This window comes from Neofelis nebulosa, chromosome 3 (genome assembly GCF_028018385.1).
Source record: "Neofelis nebulosa isolate mNeoNeb1 chromosome 3, mNeoNeb1.pri, whole genome shotgun sequence".
NCBI classification, from domain to species: domain Eukaryota; kingdom Metazoa; phylum Chordata; class Mammalia; order Carnivora; family Felidae; genus Neofelis; species Neofelis nebulosa.
In genome coordinates, this window is record NC_080784.1 from 129,237,722 (window position 1) to 129,254,835 (window position 17,114).

Sequence of the window (17,114 nt, forward strand, 5' to 3'; positions counted from 1 at the left end):
TATTCTTTTTAATGGGGCACCTGGGTGGCTCAGTCAGTTCAGTATCTAACCTCAGTTCAGGTCACAATCTCACAGTTCTTGGGTTTGAACCCCACATTGGGCTCTGTGCTGACAGCTTGGGAGCGTGGAGCCTGCTTTGGATCCTGTGTCTCTGTCTCTCTCTGCTCCTCTCCCACTTGTGCTCTGTCTCTCAAAATTAAACCTGAAAAATTTTTTTTAAAAATCTTTTTAATGATCTAGCATTTGACAAGTTAATTAGGTTCTTTTACTTTCTTTTAATTCTTTCTTAGGTAAAACGGTCTGACTTGTAAAGGGATTTCAGTGATACCAGTGTTTCTATTATGCCATAATTTGGTACATCAGAGAATATTTATACCCAGAGCCAAAAGTCAAAAAAAAATTTTGCATGCATGAAAGTAATGCCCTTATTTTACAAATTAGGAGAAGGGTAATTACATAAAGGTTAAGGGAAATAAAAACGAAGATCATGTTTCAGGTAGATAATTTTTAGGATAGATTACTTATAGATATTGACAATATAGAAATTTATTCCCTGTCAAGTTACCTGTGTCAGTTTTTCCTTAAAAATTTTCTAGTGCATCAAAGTAAGGTATGAACCTAAATAATAGAATATCTAGCTGTATAACTCACAGTTCATATTTTTCTGTTTTCTTAATATTTTGTATTTCTTTACTAAACTTTATATACTTGTTATTTCTTAGATAGTGTTCTCTCTGGTGTTCTCAATTCTCAGTTCTTCCCCTTTAAACCAGGAGAAAATAATTTATCAGTCACATTAACCCACCCTTAACAATTTCTCCTATTCTGATCAGAACATATCTGTCCCTTATCTATTTCACATGGCAACATCTTTTGGACAGACCTGAATTCTCATAAATTTTAAGAGCATATTAATTACAGAAAGTTATAAAAGTAGGAAAGCAGATGAGGAATAGAGGAGACTTTGCTACATTCTTAGTTTTTGTTGTTGTTTTTTTCACTTGTCTTTTAGATTCCACTTATAAATGAAAATATATGGGATTTGTCTTTCTCTGACTTATTTCACTTAGCATAATACCCTCTAGGCCCATCCATGTTGTCACAGATGATAAGATCTCATTTTTTTTTTAATGGCTGAGAAATATTCCATGTATATATAAACCGTATCATCTTTATCCATACATCTATTGATGAACACAGGTTGTTTCCGTGTCTTGTCTATTGTAAATAATGCAACAAATATTGGGGTGCATATACCTTTTTAGATTAGTGTTTTCATTTTCTTTAGGTAAATACCCACTGGTGGATTACTGGATCATATGGTATTTCTTTTTATTTTCTTCTTATTATCTTTTTAAATTTTATTTATTTATTTATTTGAGAGAGAACAAGCTGGGGAGGGACAAGGAGAGGGGAACAGAGGATCCGAAGGAGGCTTTGGGCTGACAGCAGCGAACCCAAGCCTGATGTGGGGCTTGAATTCATGAACTAGGAGATCATGATCTGAGCTGAAGTTGGATGCTCAACCAGCTGAGCTACCCAGATGCCCCTCATATGGTATTTCTATTTTCATTTTTTTGAGGAGCCTGCATACTGTTTTCCACAACACTTGCACCAATTTATTTTCCTACCAACAGTGCACACATGTTCCTTTTGCTCCATATCCTCACCAACACTTGTTATTTCTTCTCTTTTTGAAACTAGCCATCAATGTGAGGAACATCCTTAGTGTTTGAAATAGACTTTATATATATATATATATATATATATATATATATATATATATATAAATTTTATTGCCTATATATATAGGCAATTCTTTGCTCTCTCTGGCTGCATTTTCCTCTCTTAAAAGTATGTATGTAACTGAGTGCCTGACTTCTGGTTTTAATGGAAAGACCTTTTAATATATGAGATCAACCCAACTCTGACTCATGAGTGCCACCCTTGGAAAAATCAAATAAACTTGGAAACTTTCCATGTTTCTTCTTTGACTCTTTTTTAATGTGATGGTCTGTCCATAATCATCATAACAGACTCCTAGAAACATTCTTTTAATTTTGGTTTTCTCTCAGGAAGTTAGTCAGTTAAGTGGACCCATGTAGTTTAACCCATGTTGTTTAAGGGTCAACTGTATTTACTGTTATTTAAAATATACTTATTCATGAAAAATGTCTACACTAGCAGAAAATATATAACAGTAAAGCAATGTTGTTTTTGTTTTTTTTTTTTGGAAGTCTGTCATAATGTTATTATGCCATTTCAATGGTGTTATTTTACTTTACAGGGGTAAATAAGTCTATGAAAATTTCGATATGATGAATCTTATTGGATTACCTAAATTACCTTATGATATTTTACTATATTATCATTCATATAATTGAATTCACAGGTTTATTTTTTGGAGATTAGAATTTACATTTCTATCAATAATAGAATAAAGTTAAGGAAAATGTTATGTACCCTCAATATGTTAGCAGTCATATTTTATTTTATTTTATTATTTTTTTTTTTAATTTTTTTTTTTCAACATTTTTTTATTTATTTTTGGGACAGAGAGAGACAGAGCATGAACGGGGGAGGGGCAGAGAGAGAGGGAGACACAGAATCGGAAACAGGCTCCAGGCTCCGAGCCATCAGCCCAGAGCCTGACGCGGGGCGCCATCAGCCCAGAGCCTGACGCGGGGCTCGAACTCACGGACCGCGAGATCGTGACATGGCTGAAATCGGACGCTTAACCGACTGCGCCACCCAGGCGCCCCAAAGTCATATTTTAATGTTGACTCTCCTTTCCTTCTTTTTTGTTTATTAAAATTTTAAGTTCATTTTTGAGAGAGAGGGAGAAACAGAGTGTGAGTGGGGGAGGGGCTGAGAGAGAATCTGGGGGAGGGCCACACAGAATCTGAAGCAGGCTCCAGGTTCTGAGCTGTCAGCACAGAGCCTGATGCTGGGCTTGAACTCATGAACCGTGAAATCATGACCTGAGTGACATCATGACCTGAGCCGAAGTCAGATGCTTTTCTTCTTAAAATGTTATCTTCCCTTTGCTTTCATGACACCACATTTTCTCGATTTTCCTCCTATCTTTGCCTATTCCAGCAAACTTTTATGTTGGCTTATTCTTCTACATCTGAAAACTACCTAAGTATTTCTCAAAGCCTAGTCAGAATGACTAAATATCTCCTTGGATAAAATAAAACTCTAGTTGCAATGAACAGAGTTATAATTTGGGGGGGGCTAAAAGTCATTCATCAGTTACCTTCTTTAAGCCTAAAGTTTTGCTTTATAAAAGGACGGCACTGAACTTTACGTTATCCTACAATAATGGCATGCTCTTACATGTAAATATGAAAACAATTAAATTAAATGCTTATGAAGACTAGCATACTAGTGCTTATGTGTGGTTCTTATATAATAAATTCTTAAAATGTTTTTGTAAAAGTTATAGTTGTAAGTAGTCTTTGCAGTAACATTCTTGTATTCTTCACACAAAAGTGAAAAAAGCAAGTCTCAAAAATTTAACTAAATTTAGGAGCAAGCCCACAAGCCTAAAGTCAGCATCAACAACATTAGACTAATTCTAATGCTTATTTATCATTAACTTGCATTTAGCAAATGAAGTTTGTTAGCATTAAGAATTTTATCTGTAATCCCTATAAAGCAATTTTTATAATGTCTTTGCTTTTCTTTGTCCTTCGTTTTAACATAATTGCTCATCTGGGTTCAGATCAGGCAGGACCTCTCAGAAATACAAAGGTAGAATATGGGGTTTGTGGGTTTTTAATGTAGGAATACAAGATAAATTATCATGGTTTTAATAAGAGGAATGAGAATTGATCATTCCCCCTTTCCTATTGAAAATATTGATACTAATTTTTTTCAAGTAAGTCCATGTGTAATTCGTTTAATAAATAAACCAAACTCAGTAAAGTTTTAATGGCTATAAAAACAGCTTTATTATTTTTCCTACCACTGTCTTCAAAACCTTTTATTTTTTCTCTTTCCCATTTCTTGGGAACAACTTATTCAGTTCCTTTAGCTTTCTGAATACTTTAATGTATTTCAGAAATAATTCCAGTTCTGGCAATGATGAGATAGTTTTCCTGGATTAACCCAACAAAGAATTACAATGATAAACTCTGTATCAAATTTAAAAACACACTAGTTGAAAGGACTGGAGATCAACCAAAAGCAGGAAGAAACTGAAGGGTATCTGACCCCTGAAAAATGGTAACTACATTAGGAGAGAACCATTTTCATATGGCTTATTCATTCAAGACCCACCTCAGTTTAGGTGATAAGGGGTAACTAGAGCACAAACAGAAAGTCAGAGCCCTATAAGCATCATATGTCGGAAGATGGAGTTTGATGTAGCCAGAGTGGCCAGACATTAAAACAGAAATCACAGAGAGGAGAGACCCATGGAAGAATGGGCCAAAAATTTGTGAGTAAGCCTCTCTCAAGTCTTCGGCTGACTCTTAAACTGCACATGTAGGAGAATGACTTTTTAAAAAATCAGCAGAAATTAACAACCAGAAGACTAAAGGAACAAAAGATTATAATTACTGCCTACGGCAAGGACGATAGAGATTAAATTTTGAGTCCCTCTAAGTCACAAGGATTTGATGAGAGCCACAGAGTTTTTGTAAAAACTCCAGAAGGCTATGCTTAGGAATAGAAGGATTGCTAAAACCAATGGCTTTTCCCTAAAAACTAATATAAAAAAGACCTGACTTAACAGCATGTAAAACCAAACCTCAACAAGTTCAGGGGAAACCAATAATTGCCTAATAAAACAAAGTCAATCCTCTTCAGAGCATGCAACCTCAGAGACATAATCTCAAGTCTTAATAATGTATCAACCACAATGCTCAGTACCCAATCAAATGTGAAAAAACAAAAATGTGGAGAACTAGAAAACTGTAGTTAACAGCAAAAGCAGTCAACACAGACCTATCTGGAGATGGAAAAGATGTTGAAATTGTAGCAGACAAGGATGTTAAAGCAGCTATTGTGAACATGATGAAGGACTTACAAGATAATCAGAATGATAAAAAGGTGTGGAATTTCAGAAGAGAAATGGAAATTATTTTTTAAAACCTGAAATTCTAGAACTGAAAAATAAGCTATCTAAAATAAACTTATTACATGGACTTAGCAGAAATTGGAGATTGTAGAAGAAAGAATCAGTCAACTTGAAAGCAGATCAAAACAATGTAAAAGTCAGAGAGTAAAAATGTAAAAGTCAGAGAGTAAAAATATTTTAAGAAATTAAATAAGATTTCAGTGACCTAGAGACAATATTAAGAAGTCTAACTCGAATATTTTCTGAGCCTTAAAAAGAGACTGAAGAAAGGGAAAAGGGTAGAAAAATAATTATAGAAATAATTGCCAACATTTATTAGATTTTGTGAAACATATCCTGGAGTTTAGTGAATCCCTAGGAGAATACATACAAAGAAAACCACATCCAGGCATATCATAGTTAAACATCAAAACATCAAAAATGAAAAAAAAAATTGTAAAAAAAAAGCCACCCCACACTAAAAAAAGGAACAAAAGTACAAATGATGTCTAACTTCTCATCAGAAACAGCATATGACAAAAGATTATAGGAAGACATCTTTAAAATGATGAAAATTAAGAAAAATTGTCAACTCAGAGTTTTGTATATATGAGTATCATTCAAAACTGAGGGCAATAAAGACATTTTAAGGTTAAAAAAGTTGAGAGCCACTTGGACTGAACTTCAAGACATTCCAAAGGAAGTTCTTCTGAAGTAAATGATTTCAGATAGGAGCTCAGATAAGTAGAAATAAATAACCTTAGAAATAGTGGATAAGTAGTTAAATACCAGAAAACTTTTTTCTCTTTATATCTATATAAGACAACTGATTGTTTAAATAAAAAAATATTACATTTCACTGTGGAGTTCTGACCACAGTAGCTAATATGACCAAAATAGCATAAAAGATAGGGTGGTATAAATGAAATTATATTGCTACAAGTTTATACCTTTTTAAAAATGTGAATGATATTAAACTAGATAGAACGTGGTAAGTTAAGAATGCATATTATAATCTCTATACTAACCACAAAAACAGAAATACAAAGAGATATAGTACAAAGTCAAAAGAGGAAACTAAGTCAAATAAAAAAAAATATTCAATTAACACAAGGAGGGGCAAAAAAAGAAAGAACAGAGAGGAAAACGAGACATATATAAATCACCTAGTGAATAATAAACCTGAACCCGACTATTCAAAAATTTGTCAAGAAGACATAACAATTACAAACATGTGTGCACCTAATAACAGAGATTCAAAAAAATGAAGCAAAAACTGACAGAAATAGAGATAAGCAAATAGAGAAATTTAAGTACCTCTTTGAAAAATAAAAGAACAAGGATAAATATATCAGTAAGGATACATACAAATGTTTAGAGTGCAAGTTTGGCAAAGGTGAAGCCTTGTTCTAGATACTTTTCTATTATAAGAAATACTTTAAAAATTAGCTTTATTTTGTCATCAATTTTTCTTTACACAAAGTTCAGAAAATAGTACTGGCTGAAACTTTTGCTGACTTTTGCGTTCAACATCACCACTTAATGTTTTGACTTGCACTTATTTTACATGAAATTAGCTTCTAAAAGTTATAGTTCAATCTTTAGATAGGAGATAGATAGACAATAGATAGATAAATGCTTACCTTAAAGACCAGTTCTCCTACCAAGCCATTCCATGTCCCATCTTCTTGTGGGCTTCCATACTTGTGATCCGGTGCAACATAAATTTCATAGTTAAAACCCAGGTAGTTAGATAAGGCATCCAAAACATCAATGGAGAAGCCCTGGTATTTCTTCGGCTTACCCAAGACATTTTCAGAGACCATTACAAAAGGTTCTTCCTACATGGAAATAAGAGAAATCCTTGATGTCAATCTATAGGGCTCCCTAAAAGCAAAAATTAAGTCTTCAAAGAGTTTTGCTTAGAAACAGCTTAAAAATTGCCTTTGAACTTTGAGAGAATTAACTTAGCAATATAACTTATGTGTTATTAATGTATCACACTATTGAACAATGTTTTATCACTGAATTTCTTTTCATCTCTCATTTAATTACTACCGTATAAAAATTAGATGAAAGTAACTCTAAAACTTCAGGGGCTATGAATTCATTTTTCTTGCCATCTTAAGACCAATGTAAGGTTCAAGAAACTCTAAGTTTATTGTATCCTGAAGCATTTATTATCTATATATGCCAAAAATATGTTAAATAATATTTTAACAGATATAATCTACATAAACTCTCTGAAAAGAACAAAAAATTCTAAGAACATATAATTTAACTAAAATTTATAACATAACATTTACTGGGAGTTTCTTGATAAGTAATTTTGAAGTACAAACACATTTCATTGCAAAAATAGCTTCTCTACTATTGCTATGAGAAATTCACCTAAGTTTTTGGTAAATTGTGTAATTTAGCAAATTTAGCAAATTGGTTTCTGCTTCTACCTCTTTTATCATTCTGTGTTTGTGTCCTCTTACATTTAACAAATAGACTCCTTTCACTTTTCAGAACACCTGGTGTTAAGAGAACTCCGTTGTTTTGAAACATGCTGGCAGACTATAGAAAATCAGATAACTTATTCCTTAATTTCCTAAACTTGTTCAAAAACCTTTTAGAACAGTAATATTTACAGATAACCATCCATACATCTATATCTATATCTATATCTATATCATCTATCTATATCTATATCTATATCTATATCATCTATATCTATATCTATATCTTTTTTTTTCTGCTTGATTTATTTTTTATTTATTTATTTATTTATTTATTTTTTAATATATGAAATTTACTGTCAAATTGGTTTCCATACAACACCCAGTGCTCATCCCAAAAGGTGCCCTCCTCAATACCCATCACCCACCCTGCCCTCCCTCCCACCCCCCATCAACCCTCAGTTTGTTCTCAGTTTTTAACAGTCTCTTATGCTTTGGCTCTCTCCCACTCTAACCTCTTTTTTTTTTTTTTTTCCCCTTCCCCTCCCCCATGGGTTTCTGTTACGTTTCTCAGGATCCACATAAGAGTGAAACCATATGGTATCTGTCTTTCTCTGTATGGTTTATTTCACTTAGCATCACACTCTCCAGTTCCATCCACGTTGCTACAAAAGGCCATATTTCATTTTTTCTCATTGCCACGTAGTATTCCATTGTGTATATAAACCACAATTTCTTTATCCATTCATCAGTTGATGGACATTTAGGCTCTTTCCATAATTTGGCAGTGCTAGGAATTTATCCAAGGGATACAGGAGTACTGATGCATAGGGGCACTTGTACCCCAATGTTTATATCTATATCTATATCATCTATATCTATATCTATCTATATCTACCTATATACATAGATAGATATATATCTAGCCCTCCTGGCAGGTTAAAATCTATCTATCCTGGGTCTAAGCCAGAAAACCTAAAGATTTTATCCTCGGATCATCCTTCCTTAGGGACTCGCAGATGAGACTTCACTGAGATGTACAATAATACATTTACTTTGGCTTTCAGTCAAAGACACTAAGTAAGTGCTTATAGAGTCACTACATCTATTATAGGAATTTGTCCACCATAACATTCAGTTTTCCTCTAAAAATTACCATGATATTAATTTTTGGATTGTTTAGAGCCAAGAGAGCTTCATTTTGCTTCAGTAATACCCTTTCTAAATAATTAAAATAAGGTATCTAATTCTTTTGGTATCCTATTTCACTTTGGATCTCCAGAGAATCAGTTCAAAGTTCAATGCTCACCCACAACTGTGTTGATATTGTTGTATTTGCAATGTTTTTTAAATCGTGGTTTTCTAAATTACTGAAGTTTTCTCTTTTTAAAAAAATTTGGTCTTGGTCAACTGTTTTTATCTTACCTTAGACTAAAATAAATCAGTAAATAAGTAAAGGAGGTGACTGCTATTTGTTCTCCAGGAGCTGTTCTCTTTCTCACTAATTATGTACATGTATATGCATATGTGTGTGTGTGTATCCATATATTTATGTATTTATGTATTTTTATTTTTAGCATCTGAGACTAAAGACAATCCACAGTTCTTTTAGGCAAGGTGAGACCATGTGACTAATTCTGGCCAATGCAATGTAAGCAGATACTTTGTACATTGTTCTTCCCAGCTGGAATGAACACATAATGACTAGGACTCTGATAACTGTTTACAGCACACCTAGTAGAGAAACAAGGCAGAAGTCTATGTTCTTCACATGTGAAACGCAATACCAGACTCTAACTCTCTAGGACTCCAGAATGTGAGAAAAAAGAAATTTCAATTTTTTTTTAATTAGTAAGCTCCTGATTGTTTTTCCATTAGAGAAGTACTTGATGCTAATGAACATTGACAAATTGATAGATCAGTAGAAGAGAGGTTTTGAGAATGAATAATAATTTCTAATAATACTGATTTGTTTAATCTAAATGATATCTCAAATAAGAAAAAGGTAAGCAATCAATCCTTTCAAATTATATGTAAAATACAGAACATCTTGATGATCTAAATATTTCTACATTTTAAAATGTATACTAATCTTTCAGATAACTGTCAGAATTTGCTACTGTCCATTCAGTTGTATGGACAAAATATAAACATAGCCAATGACTATGCAGTGTGTAAAGAGTCTGAAGTAGGCCATGAAGTCAGGATCAGAACGAATTAAATAAATGCAAAAAAAAAAAAAAAAAAAAAGGAAGATTATATTCAGAAGAATGCAGATACGCTTAGGAAATTCTAGAATTCTAGAATTAGAATTAGTCTATATTTTAAACACCTATCCATTGACAAACAAAAGGAAAGATGGTTCATAAAAGATCTTACTTGACTGATTCCTCTATCAATAATTTTAGACCATATGTATTCTCTATTTATCCATGGACCTCACAATCCAATATATTTCTAAAGTTTAACGGCAATTTAGTTACCAGAAAGCTGAATATCCTCTTCAAGGTGATAGTTAAACAATTAAGAATATTAATTAAATATATTGTAAAGCTAAATGATCTGTGTGGCACAAATATTATTCTGATGTATGCTTTGATATGAAATTTTGCTGCCTTTTTTTTTTCATTTTTACTCCTCTCTCTTTAGAGAAATTGTTTAAAACGCTAAATTATATTTCCTTAATATGCTAAATTTTCCTCTCAAAATTATTTTTAATTTCAATATTGAAAGTGAATCCCGAGGCAGATGGATCCTTTCAGAGTTTTACTGCCAAAGTCTGATACTGGCAAAATCAGCTAGAATTGATTAAAGGTATAGAGTAAAAATGGTTTTACTAAGGGCTCTTTTAAAGAAGGTTGATGAATTATTAATGGACATGCTTTTTACATTTTATGACTGAAATAAACCTTTATTACATCCTATCACTTCTCTACTAGATAGATGTTTTCAAGCTTTGTTTTTAAGCTCTTTTACAGATTCAGATCATTATTTATAAATCCTACCTCAGACCAGTTGTGCTTTATGAGGACAATCAGTCAATAAAGTGGACAGGTAAACATAGCAACAGAAATTAGATTGAAAGTCTAGGCTATATAATAGAAATACTGATCTCAGATATAGAAATCTAATAGAATACTGATCCTGGCTGAATTTCTTTTATCTATGCACCTATTTCCAATATTTATTCATTCACTGACTTATCTATTTAACATGAATTGAGTGGCTATAGCATCAAGGTACTACACTGAATATAGTGAGTATAGTACTCACTATAGTCAATATTGTAAAAAGTCATGAGCACCACTTTCAAAATACTCATAACTTACTATTGGAAAAGCCACATACTCAAAACAAAACAAAACAAAACAAAACAAAATCAACACACATCATAACTAGTACACACAAAGCACCAGAGAAACACAATGGAAACTATATATAAAAAAAAAAGGTCACTAAATCACCATTTTGGGAGTTAACATTTACACACTATTTTAACAGATAAGAAAAATTAGGAAAAATGTCTCAAGATCACACAGTAGGTTACAGAACAGAAATTCATCATAAATCATTTTACTTCAACTTTATATCTTTGGAGTTCAAAATTTTCAACCTACAGATTAAAATGTAGATCTCCATAATTTGTCTCACATTTTAATGCAATTTAAACTGGTGTGAGACTGGGAGAGACTCCAGATGCTTGACAGAGAAAAAAAAAACCCAAAACACAATACTCTCTAGAGGAAGTATCATCATTTTTGGTCTAACATTATTCCTTCAAGTAATTGCTTGAATACAATATTCAAAACAGAAGTAAAAAATATCATGTAAAATGAAATTCTATTTCATATATAGAACTGGCAGAAATAGTATACAACAGAAATAGATCATTCAAGGACTCAGATACTGAAATTTTCAGATGCATACTGTAAAAATTATGTTACTGTGTTTAAGGAAATATAGGGCAAATTGATAGGAAATTGGAAACCATATGAAGTGTCATTACACAATTGGAAAGAACTAAAGAGAAATTTAAGAATTGGTAAAGACAATATCCAAAGAATTTAATGACTGAGTTAATGAGCAGATTAGAAACAGATAAAGAGAGAATTAGTGACCTGTAATAGCTCAGAATAAATGCCCATGGTGCAAAGGAATAAACAACTAGAAAATCCCAAAGCAAGAGTAAAGAGATGAGAAGCAGAAAGACAGGTAGTCTGATGATCCCAAATACTGCTAAGGATACGAAGAAACAGGAGCTATCATTCACTATTTCTGGATGTTTAAATTGGTTCAACACTTTATTTTTAAATTTTTAAAGTTTATTTATTTATTTTGAGAGAGAGAAAGAAAGAGCACAAGCAGGGGAGGGGCAGACAGAGAGGGGGAGAAAGAGAATCCCAAGCAGGCTCTGCACTGTCAGCACAGAGCCCAATGAGGGGCTTGAACTCACAAACTGCAAGATCATGACCTGAGCTGAAATCAAGAGTCAGCCTCTTAACTGATTGAGCCACCCAGGTGCCCTGGTTCAACACTTTAGAAAACATCTTGACATGCTTGGTAGAGAATGGAGATGTTTATAGGCAAATTACTTTTGCCTGTTTTTGAATGTTACAGAAATATTTATCTAGCCATGAAGACATGTACAGCAATGTTCTAACAATTTCAATTCTTGGGTATGAACACTTAGAGAATTTTGGGTACCAAAATATATACCCAAGAATGCTTATAGCAGCATTGTTTGTAATAGCCCAAATCTGGAAATAATAAAAATCCAAATGTTCATCAATATGGAAAAGATAAATATAGTTTGGTATATGGATGCAATGTAATACTAAACAGCTTAAAATTTAAGAAACACAGTAACATGAACAGACTTTTAAAAGAATAATATTGGGTGAAAAAAACAATACTGGAAGAAAACAGTCTGATTCCATTTTTATAACATCCATAAAAAGGTAAAGTTAACTATATATTTAAGGATCCACACCCAGGTGGAGATACTCTGAAGAAAACCAAGGAGGTGATCACCTTTGGGTGGTTAGCTCTGAGATGTTGGGGAAGATATAATCAGAAAGATGCACAAGGAAAGATGGCTCCTGTAGTAATGAGAACATTCTATTTTTTGTTCTAGACAGTGGTTGCTGGTTGTTACTTAATTATTCATTAAATCATGATTTGAGCTTTTTTTTCTGTATGAGTGTTACATTGCATATAAACAAAAATAAAAGTATGGTAAGTGAGACCAGATAATGGAGGGCATTGAAGCCATATTCAGGTTTCTGCCTTTTATTTGGCAAGGAACTGGAGCTTTGTGGAAGGGAAATAGCATAATCATAAAGTAATTTTGAGAACAGAGTATAGGATGAATTGTGGCAGAAGCAAGGTCCAGGGGTCCTTTGCAACAATGCAGATGAATGACAGGAGATTATAGCCTGTGCCTATTTAACATATATTTCCAAAGTGTATACAGATGGCCTCGAGTCTTCTATTATACAGATGGGGAGTGCAGGTTGGGAGGGGGAAGAAATTATAAAAAGCCTGCCTTTAAAATTCATTTTCCAGCAATTAGTTTCAAAGAGTATTAATAGAACTGAGTTTAAGCTGGTGAAAACCTGTCTGTCTATTAAATGAAAACAAATTGCAGATTTCGATTTGCTGATCATTTGGATGACAGATTCTCTAAGCAGAATCCTCAGCAATTGGAATAAACAAAGCTTTCACAGAATGCCTGTAGTTTATCAATCTAACTGCATTAGCATGAGGACCCATAGACCTGCTTGTAGAAAAGAGTATTTCATTGGTTTGATAATTTCCATATTAGCAAGGATTTATTCACATCACTTGTTGGGTTATTAGATAATAACTTCATAATTCTGAATTTGTATTCAGTCACTTAAAAAATCTCATGCTAATTGCTTAGTTGATTTACAACACTGTTTGCCACTTGCAGATTTTGTAGCTAATTCCCGTATTTTAATAACTATGCAATATTGTTTGCTAGTGATAGAGTTGGCAAAAAGCATCTGACATTTCTGATAGGTACAAGTGACAAGCTCTATTGCCAAGGCTTTACTGAGAGCTGTTTAGAGGTTTTGGTACGCACAGCTTCACAGAACGCCGGGATGGAGAAACTAGGATTGAGTCGCTGAAAATTCCTTGTAATTCTGCTCACAGGCATAGCTCAAAAACATTAAAAATAGAATCAGAACATTTCTTAATGGCCTGTTTAAATTTTTTCCTCTCATAAAATATGCTCCTGGCTGAAGCAAACAAGAGTTGTCTTTATGCACAGTGTGAACTTGTATTTTGCTTAGGGATACAAAACTAATGACCACCATTCTCCTTGGAAAAAAAAAAATCATTATTTTTTTAAAAGTGTATTTATTTATTTTGAGAGAGAGAGAGGGAGAGAGAATCTCAAGCAGGCTCTGTGCTGTCAGCTCAGAGCCCAATGAAGTGCTGGACCTCATGAACCGTGAGATCATGACCTGAGTCTGTATCGAGAGTTGGATGCTTAGTGGTCTGAGCCACCCAGGTGCCCACAAATTATTATTTTTTTATGAATATTTGAAACTCTATAAGTTAAAAAGGCTAATGGTATGAAATTTGTTATTAAAAACATATTAAGATATCAGGGTAGTAAAACAAACATGCAGAATATCTGCAGAGTAATAAACAGTCTAGGCGATGTAAGGAAAAGAATGTCTGAGTTGCTTGGAGAGAAGAAAAGCAGGTCACAGGGATATGCAACGAAAATGTTTTAAAAGGGGCTTTTGCAAAAGGATTTTATTGAAGAGCAAATATTTAGAAAATACTGCACTAAGCGTATCTTTCAAACTCCTTGTTTAAGTATTTTTATCACACAGCGTTCAAGTTATAAATCATAAAAGTAAATTTTAAAGCCCTTCTATCTTCCTAAAACCATATCTTAAATATTATTTCTGACTCCTATTTTGTAGGCAGTTATTTAAATAAAAAAAAATACTTTGAATTGAACATAAAGCTATCAGTATGCGAAATAATTCATTTTAAAAATAAAATATTTGATTTTATACATTGCTTTCAAATCATGAAATGGTTACATCTTAGTGACTTATAGGCTAACTAGAGAGTGGCAAAACAACAACAAAAAAATGTTCATTTTGTTTTCATGAGTCTCTGAAAGAAATATAGGATGTTGTAACTGGGAATACAAGGTTACCAAGGACAATAGGCAATCACAACAATCCTAAGTACATTAGTTCTCATTTATTGATTTTCCCTAGCACGCACTTGAAAATACATTTTAGGAGACTAAGATTTTATGGACCATGTGATTATCATATATAAGCTTAGAAATACCAGACTCTCAGTTCGCTCTCTGAATATGACTGCTGAATAATATTTTTTGTTTGTTTGCTTGGTCCAAGTCCTCATTATTTTTGCTAAATTTAACACCTAAGTGAATCTAAGTGCACAGCCACATGGGAGAGTCAATTCTATTCTATAAATATTGTTAAAAGTTTACTAGGTACACAGTACTTCATAAGTGCAGTTATCCCAAGAAAAAGTATCCAGAACATGTTTTGAGACATAGCATATTGCAGTTGCAAGTTACATGTGGCTACACCAAATGTAAGACATCTACAAAATATTAAACTAAAGAACTTGGTAACATTTGACTTCAGAACGATGATGATATTTATAAGCTTTCTGGTTGATATATCGTGTTCATGTCAAAATATTGCAAAGAACAGTAATGTTAATAAATGTCAGCAGAACCTTATGATAAGATTTTATTTCCATCAGGATATAAAAACATTTAATAAATACAAACTAATTAAATATCAGAACACAGTGAAAGTCATATAAAATTAAACTTGGAATGTTTATGACTAATGGTATTTCTATCCAAAGTAATATTCCTTACAGGAAAATAGCAGAAATTCAGATTTTTTTTTCTTTTTTTTTTAGTCATTCAAAAGAGTGTTAATGCCGGGCACATGTTAGGAATATGACAGTGAATAAAGCAAACAATAAACAGACATCTCTACCCTTCTGGACCTACATTACAATGGGAGGGACAGAAGACAAAAAATAAGTAATATATATGTTATGTCAGACGATGGTAAGTGCTGCAGGGAAAAATTAAACAAATAATGAGAACAAAGAGCATGTGAGAAAAGGCAGTGCCTTCAATTAGGAAGAGCCTCTGTAGAAAGAGCACCAGACTGAAAATAGACTAAGTGCAAAGGTGTCAGGCAGGAGTTTCTTTGACATGTTTGAGAGATGGAGGGACACTAATGTGGCAGAAACCTACGGGACTAGAATCAAATAGGATATGTCTGAGCAGTAATGGGTATGTGTCAGGTGGAGCTTAAACAGGACCTTTAAACTTGTAATGACTTTAGCTGTTACTTCCACTGAGATGGACAGCCAAATAGGCTCTGAACAGAGGAGGGACATGATCTAATATGTTTAACACTTTACTAGACACTTGACAGTTACTATTGACAATAGATTGGAAGGAACAGGACAGAAGCTAGGAGATCAATTACAAGTCCTTTGCAGTAAACTAGAAGTGAGCTGATCATAACTTGGTAGGAAAATGGATTTGATAAGAAGAAATTGGATTGCTGGTAACTCATAAAAGTAGAGCTGATGGGATTCATTGAAATACTAGATGTGATATTTAGTGAGAAGTGAGTGTTATAAAGCTATGCCATACTTCTTAGGGGGCACCAGGCATCAGTGTTATAAAGCTATGCCATACTTCATGGGGGCATCAGGCTTCAGAAGAGTATGGACTTCTGAGACTCTCCATGAATGTTTTTTATTTGGGGTATGTGTCAAATTCTATTAAAGGAATTATAACTTTCAATAAACTTAGTCAATAAACTTAGTCAATAAACTAACATCCAACCAAAGAGAGTATTTTGTAAAAACCTACAACACTGAATACAAAATTAATACACATTCAAATTTAATAGAAGAATTAAAATATGTGTTTTCTTTATTTCTGCATAATTGTGACTCATATAATCAGCTAAAAGGGAAATTATATTTATTGGAAGAAATTGCAAATGTTAAAATCATCATAATCTTTAAAGATTAAATTTTAAAGGGACAAAGTCCAATAGCAAACACTGAGGATGAATTATTTATTTTTGTTCTCTTAACACACCTTTGAAAAATACAAATTAAAATAAGTTGAATTATTTTATTTATTGCTCATCAGACTGGCAAAGATGAAAAAGAATGTTAATGTTTATCAACAAGCATGTGAAGAAACAGTCTTTCTTATACACCACTTATGTGAGTGAAAATTGCAACAGCTTTTCAAGCAAACAAATTCACAGTAGGAAGGCAAATGCCTTCATATTTTTATATTATTTCTTCTGGTAATTTTACATCTAAGAGGGTAATCATAAATACACACTAGAATGTATCTAAAAGAATGTTCATTGAAACTTCTCCAGTGAGAGCTTGAAAACAAACTAAATGCTCAAAAAGTATGGATTTTTTTTTTGTAAGTGTATCTGTATGATCAACTACTACACAGCACATTCAGTCATCAACTCCAGTGTCTCAGTGCCCTGGTACTGTGCCATCTGCTCAGACTT

At 33.0% G+C, this 17,114-nt stretch overlaps 1 protein-coding gene across 2 annotated transcripts in view; it reads right to left on the bottom strand.

Annotated features, from left to right (window-relative positions):
- GRID2 (glutamate ionotropic receptor delta type subunit 2) overlaps nt 1–17,114 on the bottom strand; it is a 1,468,772-nt gene that overhangs the window by 334,723 nt on the left and 1,116,935 nt on the right. For both annotated transcript variants that reach the window (XM_058721904.1, XM_058721905.1), the window contains exon 10: nt 6,709–6,906. In XM_058721904.1, the coding sequence (XP_058577887.1) occupies nt 6,709–6,906 (198 nt within the window). The remainder of the gene's footprint in view (nt 1–6,708; nt 6,907–17,114) is intronic.